The sequence below is a fragment of the Desmodus rotundus genome, chromosome 4 (assembly GCF_022682495.2).
Source record: "Desmodus rotundus isolate HL8 chromosome 4, HLdesRot8A.1, whole genome shotgun sequence".
NCBI lineage: Eukaryota > Metazoa > Chordata > Mammalia > Chiroptera > Phyllostomidae > Desmodus > Desmodus rotundus.
This window is the reverse complement of record NC_071390.1, coordinates 132,366,364-132,382,900: the sequence shown is the minus strand read 5'-3', so window position 1 is coordinate 132,382,900 and position 16,537 is coordinate 132,366,364. Positions and strand designations below refer to the sequence as shown.

General features: G+C 33.4%; 1 protein-coding gene across 2 annotated transcripts in view; it reads right to left on the bottom strand.

Annotated features, from left to right (window-relative positions):
• BMP2K (BMP2 inducible kinase) overlaps positions 1-16,537 on the bottom strand; it is a 113,310-nt gene that overhangs the window by 45,590 nt on the left and 51,183 nt on the right. For both annotated transcript variants that reach the window (XM_024579217.4, XM_045184885.3), the window contains exons 4-7: positions 13,003-13,145; positions 10,125-10,246; positions 7,958-8,039; positions 3,635-3,767 (exon numbers count right to left, since the gene is read on the bottom strand). In XM_024579217.4, the coding sequence (XP_024434985.3) occupies positions 3,635-3,767; positions 7,958-8,039; positions 10,125-10,246; positions 13,003-13,145 (480 nt within the window). The remainder of the gene's footprint in view (positions 1-3,634; positions 3,768-7,957; positions 8,040-10,124; positions 10,247-13,002; positions 13,146-16,537) is intronic.

The following is a 16,537-nucleotide window of genomic DNA, read 5'->3' as shown; positions in this document are numbered from 1 at the left end:
GTATGAAGAGGCTGAAACTCACAGGTAGAAAATGGCTACATTTTTATCTTTGAATACTTTTATACTGGATATTATCAGCCATGAAAAAAGAAAAAAAAAACCCTAAAAGGCATCATGAAGTATTTAATTTAAATAACTTCCCAAATTGTCCAAAAGAATGGGTTACAAAACAAACTCCTAGACTACTGAGTGGTGATCTAATGTGAAGTGCAAAGTATCCAGAGAGAAATAAAATGATCCATCAGGCAATCCTACACATATTTTCGTTTTTGTTCATAGATCAGCTCTACTCCAGCTAAATACTGAGGCATATCGACTAAGCATGAGAACTTCAGTTTAATTTTAAGTAACTGGTTCAAAGCCATCTTCTCTCATAGTAATTAAATCTTGATTTTAGTATTTGTATTAACTCCCACTTCATGACAATAAAACTGTATCATCTACAAAAAATATTCTCTTGAGAGGAAGGAGTAAATTAGAAAATGCATGTGTCCAGCTCATCTAACAGATTAAGTTCAAAAAATTTAAAAAAAGGCAGAGAAGCAAGAACACACTCTTGTTTACTCAATTTAAAATGATCATGTAAATCATCATGAGAACATTCCCGCTGTCCCTGATTCTACTGCAAATATGATACTGACTTCTAAAAAGGTATCTGCTCCTCTTAAATGAGTGAATCTTTCTATTGACACAACTCCATTTATACCACCTGAGAACACAAAGCAGTCTCAGCATTAAAGGTAGTGTATGATTAAACCAACACAATATTCCCAAATGACGTATAAGACATATCTGATTAAAAACCACTTAAAAACAACTGAGGAAGCTGAATTAATTATGCTCGTACTAAGTTTGCACAGGATAAAGTACAATATTCATGCATATTCCATCAAAAAGAGCAGCTAACGGAGCTGCTGGTACTGTAGCAGTGGCCCAGTTAAATCATGGTTTAATCAAGGATTCAAGCTAAATATTAAATAAAGGAGTTCCCATTCAAGTTATACAAAACAATGGCTCCAGCATGGGGCCAAGTAAAGTTATATCAGCATCTTTAATGTAATAGCTCAGCAAATTTAATAGGAAAATACTTTTGATACAAGTGTTAAAAAAATGGCCCTGCTTAAAATTTAATTTTTTCCCTTCCAAAAAGATACTTTTTCTTTGCCGCAGAATTCTTATAGTAATTTACCTGAAAAGACAAACACCCATCCTAATTTTGCAACCAAAAATACTTCAAGCATTCACTTGTTATTTTTATCTGTTAATCTGTGGAGATTATTATAGAAACTTACATGTTAGGTTGTGTGTTCTCCATACCTTATTCCATGGACTACTGAAATGAAACCTAACTTAACAGCCATAATAAATGTGTTCAGTCATTACTAAAACACTGAATGGCACTACAAATATGTTAGAATAGTACGTGTGGGATAGTTCTGATAGCTGTCTCTAAATTTATTGATCGGAGCCCCCTCTCTACATCTCCTCAAGTAGTGACCCAGAGCCACTGATTGAAAACCTCCACGGAAATCCTATCTTAATCTTTGATTTCTTTTCAAAGACACATACAATTTCTGACATTTAAAAAAAACAGGAGAAAAGAGTGGGTGAGGGCATATACACAACATTAGTCATGAGTGGGTAACCACGAGGCTGTGACATGGTAACAGGCACACGATAATTCACTACACTGTTCTGCCTATATTTTTTAATTTCCATAATAAATGTTAAGTATATTATAACAAGCAAGCAAGTTCCTGGTTTCCCACAGAAAATAATTGTTCAGTAAATTTATTTATAATCTAAAAGATGTGTTGTTAAGATGTAGAAAAAAGAGAACCCTTGTACACAGTTGGTGGAAATGTAAATTAGCACAGGAAACATAAATTTAAAAACATTATGAAGTCCCCTCAAAAAATTAAAATCAAAACTACCATGTAATCCTTCCATTCTCCTTCTGTGCATACACTGGCAGGAACCAGAAACACTAACTGGAAAAGCTATCTGCACCCCCATGTGCACTGCGACATCACTCACAATAGCCAAGACATGGAGGCAACCTAAATGTCCTTCAATGGACAAGTGGATTAAGAAAATGTCACACACACACATAGACATACACACAAAGGAATGGTATTTAGCCATAAAAAGGAAGAAAATCTTGCCAGTTGAGACACCATGGGTAGACCTAATGGCATTATGCTAAGTAAAAGAAGTCAGAGAGAGAAAAGACAAATATGGTATGATCTCTTATATGTGGAATCTTTGGGGGGAAAAAAACCTAATAGAAGTACAGAGAACAGATTGGTGGTTGCCAGAGGTAGAGGATGGGGTGTGGGTGATATTGGTGAGGGTACCAACTTCTAGTTATAAGTCCTGGGGATAAAATGTACAGTTTGGTGACTAGGTTAACAACACTGTATTACACTTTTGAAAGTTGGTAAGAAAGATCTTAGTGGTTCTCAGAACAAGGGGGTAAAATGCATTAACTATGTGAAGTGGTGGATGGCAACTAGACGCACTGTGGTGGCCACTTCACAATATATACATAGATCAAGTCATTATGTTGTATACCTGGAACTAATACATTATACATTATATTTTGATTTAAAAAAATAAGTTTAAACCCAATAGATAAGTTGCTAAGATCTAAGAGACAGAACCATAAAGCAACAATAAGTTAGCAGACCCAAAAGCAATGATGAATACTGCTCATGATGATTCACTACATTACTGCACAACATAAGAGGTGAGAAAAGAAATCAGTTACATTTAATAGTATATTCTGGAATATATGACAATTTATGATAAGCCTTTGGTAGATCCACCATTAACCTACAAAACCAAGTTCTGCTCCAAAGCATCCAAAGTAATCTCTGCCGGGAAAGTACATTCTACTGAGTATCTAACAGCAGATGCCTAATCCTTACTCAGAAAATGAGAAATTAGGTTAGCTCAGGAAGAACTGTAATAGATTTCAGTAGTACTGGTAGTGGTAGTTACCACAGTAGTAATGATGTAAGTATTAAAAGTGTATTTACACATGCTGAGAAGCACTTTTTATCATTCAATTTTCAAAATAACCCTAAGAGGTAGGTCCTTTTAATATGCTCATTTTAGAAATGAGATTGAGATAAACAGAGGCACCCAATATTGTGTACTACATTAGTCGCAGCAGATACAAGCCCTGGCCTTTGGGCTCTTACTCTTAAAAATCTTTAAAAAATCTTAAAGCAGGCTAAAAGGAAAATTGAGGTATTCAAGAACAGGTATTAAAAAGGGTGGCCAAGTGAGCTACAAACTAAGATTAGTGATACTTTGATCCAAAAAAAGCAACAGATCTGGATATTTGGATTTCAAAGAACAATGAACAAATAATTAAATGTTATGCTGCTAAATTTTTCCAGAAATAATCTGTGTACTACAAAAGTTTATCTAAGGGCTTAATGTACTGGTAATTGGGCTGCTTTCCCTCCATAAAAGACTATGAACATCTTTTTTAATGTTTTTATTTACTATAATTTCATAAAAGTATAATAAATGAAATTAAAACTAGATTTAGGCAAAGGGATGTAAGAGCAGGTCCTATGTACAGTATCTTAAAATTTTGTCACAAATTTTTCCAAGTACTTACTTATTAAGCAATGTATGTTATGGGAGTAACGAGAATTGTCTGGGATGGTGAAGCTGCCATCACAGATAGCAACCTGACTCTCACCAAAGGGAAGCATGAAGAAACAAAGTTTATACAGTAAACATCCCAGTGCCTGTAAAATAAAGAAACATAAATATCATCAGAACTCAAGCAATCAACTTAACCACGAGACACAAAAATAGCAGTAACCCAAAAACTAAATTTGTTATTTTAAAAAAAACTAATGTTTACATGAAATCAATCTTTTCACAAATCATTTGCTTAATGTGCTTAATATTTGAAAAAACATTTAACTGCATCATCTCCATATTTTTCTACCACATCTGTGACCAGCTGGCTAAATTAATGCTATCATACAACTCTAGATCATAAATGATTTAACAAACTGGAAGTGGTTGGTCCCTTTTAGGAAAAAAATTATACTTTCATTTCTTCCACAAGGAAAAGTTATATTTAGTACATAACTAGCATATAACTAACAGAGTAAACACCAGGCTCCTTCTAGCAGCATTTTAAATAAATTTACTATAAAACATGTTTTAAAATCCTGGGATCCAAATATGAGAGTTAGCCAGCACAGTTAAATTTACCAGACTACAATCTATACATTTTTATCAGTAATTCACTAAGCACATGTCATTATTTATTTCATACTATAAAATAGTTCTGAGTCTCTGTTTTTATATATAACCCTATGATTTTTATTCTGTAATTCACTAATCATATTTGCACCTGGGTAATCTATATTAAAATTCAGAAAGGACAGGCTCTGTCTGCTTCACTTGCATAGCTTAATAGACATCATAGCACCAATAAATATAGTTGCTGACAACAAAGGCAAAATTCCCTAAGAAACAAAGGTCTAGCTAAGCCACTAACAGCTCAAGCTCAAACCAGAGCGTCAGCAATAAAACATAATTTTAAGGTCAAGAAATCATTACGTTGTCGCAAGAAGTATCATCTACAAGCCTTAACAGTGTAAGGAGTTCTTCTAATTCTAAACAGACTGTATAAAATTATATAGTTAGTAAACAATTTTATCAACAATACTAAATTTTGCCTATCTAAAAATCAGCAAATCGTCTTTCCTTTGTTGAATTTTCTCCACGTATCAACTTAGCAAACACAACTAACAAATACTCTTAAGTTTTATAACTACTATGAAGATCACAATATACAGAAACCTGTGTGAGTTCAATATTATGAATTTACTAAATATAAGTTTCAATGTTTTAACAGTTTTCTAATGAAAATTTTAAAGGCTCTAGAAATTTCAACATATCCATTCAAACATATTACAGGATGGGTTATTTATTATGATTAACAAAACTGTGAAGATTCTGAATAAAAATAACCAGTTCATTTTGGCTTAAAACAATTTATGATGCTTTCTTCTATAAATTTCAGCATGTATGCAATAAACTGAGCATTAGGCTCCCTTAACAACACTAAAAAATACTATTAATAGTGTATGATCTGCATTAAATTACACCTTTCTCCTACTCAGATGACAGTTTAGGCAAAAGAGGTCTGCATTTTAGCCAGTTTGATCTTGTCAGTCAAACCTTTAGTAGTGTCTTCTGTTACAGTAAATATTGTAGGAGTTCCCAGATAACAATTTTAGACAGCAATATACTTAAAAAACATAAATCTAAAACACTCTATTTCACATAGTATGAACACAATGAGGTGTCCTAGTTTTTTCACACCAAAGGCATTATTTCCCTTTTTATCCATTTGACATAATGAGAATTGTTCAAAAACAAGAGGGAACAAATGATCTGATTTTGGAGGCTGTTCCCAACCTCCATTTTCCTCATTAAAAGGTAACATGGCGCCTCTCTCACCTACAATGCTCAGCACACTCATACTTCTGTTCCACCCGAGCTAAGACATGTATAAAAATGACATCATGGAAATTGAACTTCTATCTCTGTCAAGCACATAAACATAGATTCTGTTTTCTGATTATCTTCCTTATTTTTTTACCTTTGAGTATCTATAACCTCAAAGCTATACCCAACTAGTTGTTATAGAACTACTACTTCATATACTAATTAATCTACAGATGGTATATATTTCAGACTTTTCACTGAAAACGTAGTATGCAGCCAGGCACACACACTAAGTCTGGTTGAAAACGAACAACAACAACAAAAGATTCCCTCTCCTTTCTGTTAATATATGGGGTAAAAAAAAAAAGAGAGAGAGAGTAACATTTTTTTAAATCAACCCTTGATGATATCAAAACAGTACTTGAGCTATGATGTCTGTTGTTTCTTCTGCTGTTGAAATACTCTTTTAGGTTATACAGATTTCAACAGCACTCACAAAATTAGGCCAGAAAAAACTTCCACAACCACTTCCTCTAGTATTTTCATTTTATCAATTAAGATCCACTTGAGATCCTGGCCAGGGCACTGTCCTGGTTAGAGTGCCGTCCCAATATGCTGCTCTAGGTTGTGAAATCGATTTCCAGTCAAGGCACATACAAGAATCAATAAATGAATGCATAAATAAGGAGAACAAATCAATGTCTGCCTCCCCCCATGCCTCTTTTTCTCTCTCTCTCATCAATAAATTTTTTTAAAAGATCCAACTGAATTTGCTTTCTACCTTATAGTATAAGCCATTCAATGAGTCAAATGTTAGTGTGTGAAAGGCAAACTAAGTTTGAATTATACAAACTGGTGACCTACACACAGCATCAAGTTAAACCAAACTTGTTCATGGGTTGAATCAATTATGTATATGGTTAAATATCCAAATATGACAAGATCTAAGAACCACTATTTGGTGAAAAATATATATATATTATGTAGACAGATAAAAAGATACTAAAGATATTTTTTCTTTTTATTACCTTGCAAGAATATCTGGGTATCCTAACCCCAATAGGAAGAGGCCAGGAGAAGAAAACCAAGGAGATATTCATTTGGTTTCACACATTAGGTTTGAGTACTTTCTAAATATTACATTTTAAAAACAAAATAACATGACTTTTCTTATAAACTCTACAACTATTTCCAAAGGAATTTTTTTCCATCATCCCTAATATATTTACTAGTAGTAGATACAAGGAGGGACCCCCAAAAAACTGGAATTGATTTATAAAAAATTGTGTATTTCCTCTTACATGTTTAAACCTCAGTCACCTTCCAAGTACTCTCCATTTGATGCAATATACCTATCAGATATTTTTTCCACTACTTAAAACAGTTTTTGAACTCGTCGATTTTGATGCCTTTTAGTGCTTCTGCTGTTTTTTGTTTCACCTCTTCCACATCAGCAAAATGTTTCCCTCTGAGGACTTTCTTTATCAGGGAAACAAAAAAAAATTCACTTGGGGCAAGATGGGGAAAATAGAGAGGGTGGGCACAGGAGTCATGCCGTTTTTGGTCAAACCTGCTGAACACTCAGCACGGTATGGGCAGCTGTGCTCATAAATAACCATCATGAAATGGGCAAATGCACTGAAAGTCTTCAAAACAAAATTTACTGAAGCCAAATGCAGCCTCTCACAACAACGCCAGCTAGTACACTAATACGGATGGGTTGCTAGAATACTCACTTAGTGGGGGTAGGCTGTACTACAGGGGTACATAATTCACTATAATGTACTACAGGGGCTACAGGAAGATAATTCTGGGTTTTTTGGGTCCCCCTCATAGAGCTAAATACTAACTGATTTTAAATGAATTTACATTTAAAATACTTTCCTGCTAGTTTATTAAATATAGCCAAAACATAGCTTACTTATAAAATGAGTTCTAAAGAGGCAATGACATTCTAACAAAGTTTAATTATATAGAAATATTATCTATCTTAATAATTCAATCCACATATAAATGCTAAATAATAAAAACACCTCAATATATATGTTAGTTGACATGTTTATAATTAGGAAAAAAAGTTTTACTCATGTTAATTTCCTACAATACTCCAGAGAATTGTAAGTGTAATTACTTAAGAGTTATGCCCAGCATTTCCATAAAGTGATCAAACAAAATTCCACTCAATCAAAAAATGTTAACACATACATAATTTAAACTCTTAAAAATATCATGGCAAAAAGTTTTATTATATAGAAGTCCTTTATTTGCTTTTGTATACCTAAGCCTTCCATCTCAGGATTAAGAGGATCAAATATTCTAGTATTTTTCATCTCCTGAATAAGAAGCTCTATGTATACCACTCTTCTACTTAATAGGAAACACCTTTTGGGGGGCAGCGGGCGAATAATCAAGTGAACTCATTTGTTTAAATTTGGTTAGAGAAAATGTCAACCTTTCTTGGCCTTACCCAGATATCAGCCTTGGTGGTGATGGGTTTCCCTCCATAAAGGTTGATCATTTCAGGGGCTCTGTATGACAGAGTTGTATACCTGGCAGTAAATAAGTAAAATGGAGTGGAGATATACATATATATGTAGATGTATATATTTATTTTTAAAAAGACAGATACTACATTGATTCTACATAAAATACTGCAAAAAACTTTTCAATTCAATAACGTTAGATAAAAATATTATTATTTTTAAAAGTCGTTAAAAGTCCATCAAGGATTAAACAATACAAAGCATGTATATACATTTTTATTCAACAAGTGCAATGATAAAAAACTTACTTCTCTTTAATACAAAAATCTTAAATAGAAACAATGTATTAGAAACATAGTTTTCCTTGAATTTCTTATTTGAAATAATATAGTTTGACTATTAAAATATCATTATCAAAATATTTCAGTTAATTTAAAAGTAAAACTTGCATTCTTTCAAAAAATTAATTTATACATTTATTAAGGAGCTTGTTTCTATGGACTCTAACATACTTCCTTGCTCATGGTAGTAAATCTCCTTTAGGTTTGTTTTTATAATTGTTGTTTTAAAAATAATGCAGGTGTCATCATTCTAACTACACTAATTAAGTACAATTCTAATATTCACTGTCATCATAAACTACATAATTGGAATTGTAAGATACTGTGAAAATTTACCAACATAAAAGCCCCATATACATTATGAACAGAATATTTTAATCAAGCAGTGCTCAATTTCATGGTAGAAGTTACCAAAATAAGGAAGGACTTCCTATATCATGGCATAATTTAAAATTCATTTTGAGTGTTAATACATTTTATTTTACATAAAGTGTCTTAAAGGTCAACATTCTTACTTCTTCCAATGACCCTGACTGGTGGGACATGCTGAATGATACTACTAGAGGAGCAACCTAAGAAGCCAGAACATGAACTGCATGCAGGCAGGGCTTTCGTTCACAGCTCTCCTGCAGCACCTACAACAGTGTCCACTGCACTGTAGTCCCTACATAATAAACATCTGTTACTGAATAAATGGTTAGGCCATTAATTAACTCTTTAATTGAGCCACAAAGCACAAGAACACCCCCATAGCCTACATTCATTACTAATGCAAAATTCTACTGAACCTTAACTATACTTTAGATCTTAGCAGCAAGATATAAAATCTAGCTTGAGCAGAATTTTATAGCAGCCATTATTTGTAACAATCCAATCATTTTTAAGAATTAGCCTCATTCCCAGGAAGCAAGTTCAATAATTTATTGTTTAGTTCTTCAGGACATTTATGTTTAGTAAAGGAGCTTGTTTTTATGGAATCTAACATGATCATCATACGCTAAGTTCCCCGAGTAGAAATATGTAGTCAAGAAATCCATAGTGTTATCCATACTTGAGCTATTTCAAAATGTAAATTGCAATTCAAATAAATAGCTCCTACACAGTCTTAAAGAACTGAGAATTTGCAAAGTGAAGAGGGCAACTTAGAAAAGGCAACTACTTAGAAATTCCTATTCTGACATATTTCTGCATTCTGTATCATTCTATTAAGGTAATCTCAGATTTATAAACAGTTCCATTTTCTAAAACTAGAGAACAGAAAAGTCACAGAAAAATCTTTACAGGTAATCTAGCAACCATGGAAAGTACAAGATTTTAAAACATAAAGCAGATATGACTTATTTTTCTACCAGAGAGCTTTCTAGTACACTATTACAAAGTAACACCATTTCAGCATAGTTTTCAATGCATACAGAAATCAACTTAATACTAAATATGAAGTAAAAGTTTAAATGTTTTCAAGTAATTTTCCTAACAAGATAAATCCTCAGTATTAGTAAAAAACAAAGAGCTTAAATGAACTCAATAATCAATCACTGAAAATTCCCTTTAATAATTTCACTAATTACTATAGCTTATTTGACAACTTTCATGATAAATGGGTTTACAATGTAGATGAAAAACTTGTATCCATGGTAAAATGTATTTCCTATGGAGCTACATCAGACATAAATGAATTAATGTCTATAGTATAAAAGTATTTTGAAGAAATCTATGAATGGAATATCTACAATATGTATTAGCAGAGTTGGTCACAGGCCCAAGTTAACTAAAATTCCCATAAGAAAACACAGTAAAGATGAACACTTACTTTTTAATTTCTTCTTCTACTACATTAACTCCATCTTTTTGAGGATTAAGAAATTTATTAGTGGCACTGCCAAAATCACAAAGTACATAGTTTCCACTGTCATTCAACAAAATATTTTCCACCTTAAGAGAAGAAAACCAATTAATTGGTACTATTTTCAAAATGAAAATTACCTTTTTATAACCATGACCTTACACAATAAACATTGAAGGGTTTGTGACACACACACACACATATATACACAAATATACATATCATATCCATACTATGTACATGGTACCTCAAATTATGAGAAGGTCAAAAGAGCCAGACTGAAAATATACTCTACTATCTCTACTACTTCTCTAAGAACAGAGAAGTGTTTCTCTAATCCCAAGATCTGTGTAGGGAACAAAAAACCCTGAATCCTCTCTGAAAGTGCTTCAGGGAGAAAAGAACTTGTAGCAGTCAGAGTCTATACTGTACCTCCTCCCCATTTCTGACACTTCATTTTATCTGTAGGCAAGCAATAGCAAAACCCATTAAAATTCTACCTCTGACTCCTAATACCATTTTTACCTAAAATACTACACTGAAAAAGACTTGACTTAATGTCTTAACTTGGAGATTAGAGTTGTAGTAACTTAAGTAAACAAATTCACGCAGTTTCTAGAACAAGAGAGTGTATATTCATACTCCAGCTCTGCTACTCACTAGCATGCATACTCTTGGATAATTTGCTTAACCACTCTGTGCTTTAGTTTCCATATCTACAAAATGGGGAAGATAATATCTATTATTGTAAAAATTAAATTAATTACAATATATAGAGTGTTTAGAACAGTGCCAGGAATAAGGTAAGCACTCAATAAGTGATACTACTTTTATTACATTTTTCCATAATATTTTTATTTTTATAACATAGTCTTGGGTGGTAATTCAATTTCTCTCAATTCTATCAAAATACTTACATTACTGTTTATCATTTTTCCTCTAGTTTCAATTTAGTATACCTCGTAAAAGATTTACACAAAATAAAGATTTGTATGAGAAATCTAAACATAAGTTTGCTTAAATTTACACATGAAAAAGAAATAAGCATATGCAATATGACCGGTACAAAATTATGCAGTTCTAGGTCTTTTCTGGTTTTAAATTATTAAGCCTCAGCTGAAAATATCTACATGAAAAAAGTTAATGATTTGCCCTGGCTGGTGTGGCTCAGTGGATTGAGTGCTGGCCTGTGAACCAAAGTGTCCCCAGTTCAATTCCCAGTCAGGGCACATGCCTGGGTTGTGGGCCATTTGAGGTCCCCAGTAGGGGGCACGTGAGAGGCAACCATACCTTCATGTTTCTCTCCCTCTTTTTCCCTCCCTTCCACTCTGTCTAAAAATAAATAAATAAAATCTTTTTAAAAAATAGTTAATGATTTTTTGTAATTTTTAGTAATCTAAAAAAATCATACCAAATTATTAGGGAAATGTAAAAGTTGCATATTCAAAAGAACTGAAATAAACTATACTAGTTATCCAAATTAGGGAACCAAGGTCTGCAGTCATGCATTTCAACCTTGTCTTAACTTGTATCCTTTTACCATAGTTTCCCTGGATGATGTTTTCATGCTTACAACCTATATTCTAAATAAGACTTTCTATTCTCTTGTACCTTAAAGAGTGTTTTATTATCACCTTTCATAAATTTTGTATAATCAGTCAGAATTAGGATGCATTCATTCATTTTATATTAATTACTGAGAACACACTATGTACCAGGCACTGTTCTAAATGCTCAAATACATCAATACAAAAGAGAAAAATCCTTGTATACATGGAGCTTATATTTTAGTTGAAGAGAAAAGAAAATAAACAGTAGGCCTAATACATAGGCAAATTATATAGTTATCTTAAGTGATAAGTGATAATAAAAGGTAGAGCAAGTGGAAAACAAGAATGTTAGGTTGTAATTATGAACAAGGCAGTACAAGATAGAACTCACTTAAAAGGTGAATCTCAGTAAACTTCAAGGGGGGAAAGGTTAGCCATGGGCTATCTGCACATAAAGAATTTCAGGAAGACTAACTTTTGTAATCTTAAGTGTTTGTGGGTATCAAAGACAACACCTGTACTTTTGCTGTTGCTGTTATTGTTTTAATCCTTACTCGAGGATATGTTTATTCATTTTAGACAGACAAAGGAAAGGAGAGTGGGAGAGAGAAACATGGGTCAGTTGCATTCCATAGATACCCCAACTGGGGATCAGGCCCACAACCTTTGGTGCACAGGACAATGCTCCAACCAACTGAGCCACCCGGCTAGGGCAACACCTATAGTTTTACAGGATATGTGTACTAATATCTCTAGCAATATGATACCAGGAATGTTTAATCCCTTTGGAGGACTTTTTCAATGTAACAAATGGGTATCATATATTCAGAGTGCACTAACAGGTAAAATAATCTTTTTTTTTAATTGTTGTTCAATTACAATTTATTGAAACAGGGTGCAGCCAAGAGGAGGGCCCCAAATAGGGATTTGTAATGGGATCCAGAACTCAAGGTGTCCAGGAAATATTAGAAAAATATATGTAGAATGTCCTCACCCCCACAAGCCTGAGCTGGGGGAAGGGACATACGGAGCAAGGCCATTCAGAGTTATTTTGTATGGCAACAGCTTTGCTGCTAACTCTTGGCGTGATCATTTAACATGTCTATAAAGTAATCTTAAAGATAATCACCACCAAATTCTACAGCCAGCCGTTAGATGGTCTCAGGAAATGTGGTAGGAAACATGGACCAATGTCAGTGCTGGTAATAAAAACTGCTTTAGATGAAAATAGCCAAAGAAAAGTTTAACTTGAAAGTTCAAAATGCATTAATCCATAAGTAGTCTAGAGTTCCTACCTTCAGGTCCCGATGAATTATTGGAGTCTGACACTGATGTAACCTTGCAACAGCTTCACAAGCATCGCAGAATATCTGTAACACTTCCGGTTCCGTAAAACCTGTCTGCAACTTCTTATTCATTTGATTCACTACTTGCCCAGCTAACCAAAAAAGGAATTTTGAGAGGACATATTTTTAATAAATGCAGTCTATCACAAAAAAATTAAGAAATGCATTATGGTCTCAGGTACTGGGAAACTGGCTTTTTTATAATTCCCCTATAAGGATGCTTATTACACCATTAAGTACTGATTCAATGAAATACATTTTTTCACATTTTTCATTTTAACATGAGAAGATCTTAGATAAATGATGTCCTGCTAATGCTAATGCATTTTTTTAAACATTTTAACATCTATGAAATCGGGAGAGTGTACATTATTGACAGCACATGGAAGTGATATTTATGTTGAGAATGTAGGCAGGAACTAACCAGGAAGAGATCTGGAACAAGAGCTAGATAGTGATAGGAAGTGGCAATTACAAAGGCGTCCAGTTGGGAAGGAGCTTAATGACTTCGAATAGCTTAAAGAAAGCCAATGTGTATGCGGACTAGAAAGCAGAGAAGAGAGTAAGTTGAGATGACAATGACAAGGCAAATAGCAATCAGAAATACTTAAGAACCAAAGAAACTCAGGACCTGACTTTTCAAACATTTTCCTGGATTGGGGGAAAAGGGAATCACAAGAGTGGAAATGGAGAGATGGGTTAAGAGGCTAATACTCTAAACTAGGTAAGGGATACTAAAATCAAATAGCCACACAAGAGCCCTGAGAGATGGTCTAATAATGGAAATTCTTAATTATTCAAAAGTTAATAATTGTTATATTTTAAGAATACAAGTAAATACGTGGCTCATTCAGAAACCATTCTAATAAAAATCAAGTTCAGGAATTTAAAAAGTCAAGCTAATGTTAACTTGAAACTTTCTTATAACAAGGTTGAATAAAAGAAATGTTTGCTACTTTGAAATCTGTCAGAAGGTGTATGCACACCTGTTCCTTTTACTATTACTGTCTAAACAGCATTCTCATGTATTTCTGAAATGGTTGGGTATTTTTCTTAGAATTTTAAAGCAAAAAGAACATGGACTTTCACCTATCAATCTCCAGCTCTCAGAAAACTCAAGTCTATTTGGCTGTAATTTGTTCAGGCCATCTCTTAAGAATAAGGCACCTGACCAGGCAGCAGTTTCTTTCATCCTGTTGTCAGACATCCTGACTCACTTTGACCCAAAATTAAACAGGATGAAAAATGTTTTCTTGGTATTCATTTACATTCTTGAAATACCATTTCAAAGCTAAAGAAATCAAAACTTTAAACTCATTCCAACTCTTCTAAAGGTTCGATGTTGTAGTGAGAATAAACTGTAAACAAATGTTTACCCTCTTTCTTCCCTTCAAAGATCTCTGAGCTAGAAACTTTGAATCATGAAATTCAGGTCCCCCCCAAAAAAGCTACAAGCTGTATTTGAGCTGCATTTCAAACACAGACACACAAAAAAATGTTTATTCAAACATATTCAAAATCAAGCTCTTCTGAAAATTACATTAAAGGTTATTCTAATGAAAAGATTAAAAAATATATACTGAAGGTCTTTTAAAACAAGATGCATAGAGCTCTCAAATCTTCCCATATTTTTCAAACAGATACCATCTCCTAAACAAAAGCTTTTATACTCTACCAATTTCATCACTAGGAAAGTCAACATTTTCCTAACCTCTTACAGTGGTCACCCAACAACTTTCCTATCTCATCATACAACAGAATAAGACAGAAGTGACAGCAGGCCTTACGACCCTCACAGGCTCCACTTGCCCTCTCATGTGTCTTCCATCTGCATGCAAAAAGCATCCCCAGGATAGCTTGCTAGTGCCAGGAAGACGACGAGGAATGGGTGAAACAAGTCCCAGCAAACCCACTGGCACATGAGCAAGCCCGACCAAAAGAGTAATGTCATCCCACCAAGTTCAGTCTAGAACAGCTGACCCACTGATAACACAAGCAATAATACTGTTGTTTTATGCTACTGAGTTTTGTAATGTTTTATTGTCAAGCAAAAGCTAACAGATATATTATTCATAATAATTTCTGTAGAACACCTCCTACAAATAAAAGCTCTTTTCATAAAATACAAATATACTCCAAATACCAACTATGATTCCTGAAAGTTTGGTACCTAAAGCACATAATCTCTCTTTAACCTACACCTCAGAACATTAGCAAATTAGGCAGTGCCATGCCATTAGCCTGCAGATAACTAACATTAGACAAAAGATGAGTGTAAACATTTGATACCTGAAACCATGATGAGATAGAAGGTATTTAACACATTTGTCTACTTTCTATAGTTTTATCTCTACATAATCAAAACCAATGTACTTGAACTATACATACATAAAACTGATTTTCTCACTGAAGTACTTTCATTCTTCAACAATTTTATGTAAAACAATTAGCTTTTATAGAGGAAGTAAGGGGAGAACATTTATTTGCCCATTCTCTACCCTCCAACCCAGTGGAAACTTATCTTACTGATTCATCTGAGAAAAGGAACTGATGAGCATGCTCTATTCAGATCCTCTGGGATTCCTTCTTTTAATATATAATTATCTACTTGGGTGCATTCTGATCTGTAGTGCATACAGTAAGCTTATCTGGTAAAACATTAAAAATAAAAGTTCTAACACAATGGAGAGGGCATTATAGCAAATAGAAAAAGTTTCAGAAAAAAACAAATGCAAGAAACAGAATAAAAATCTTTTTAAAATCTGCAACTAATATCTGGAGAAAACAAAATACTTGCACCTAAAACAAGAGCAAGGTGTATTTTAACAAAGTACAACAACATGAAGAAAACAAGAAAGAGTTCTTGGAAATTAAAAATAACACAGCAGAAATACAAATTTCTACAGGGGAACTGAAAGATAAATGTAAGGAATGCTCCCAACACAATTAGAAGAAGAAGAAAAAAGAAAAGACAGAAAACCAGAGGAGCAATCAATCCAGGAACCTAACATCCTAAAAATGAAAAGTCCAAAAACAGAGAACAGAGAAAATGAAGGAGAAAAACTAAGTTCCCAGGGGAAAAAAAAAAAAAACACACCAAAATCACCCACAAGCAAGGCATATATAAGTTAAAATTTTAGAATGCTGTAGATAAAGGGAAAGATTCAAGAAGTGTCCATGAGGGAAAAAAAAATAGGTCACATAAAAAAACAGAGGAATCATAATGAATCCAACTTGTAGGGGAAAAAATGAAATAAGGCCTTCAAAATTACAGATCAAAATTATATCTAACCTACAACTCTTTATCCAAACAAATTAACAAATATGGATGTAGAATAAAATTATTTTTATATATGGAAGACTTCAAAACTCTTTTTCCCCATAAATCCATTATCAGAAAGCTACTGAAAAATGTACTCTGCCAAGGTAGTTATAAAAAAAAGTGGGAGGCATGAGTAGAAGGGAGTCTAAGATAGGAGGAAGG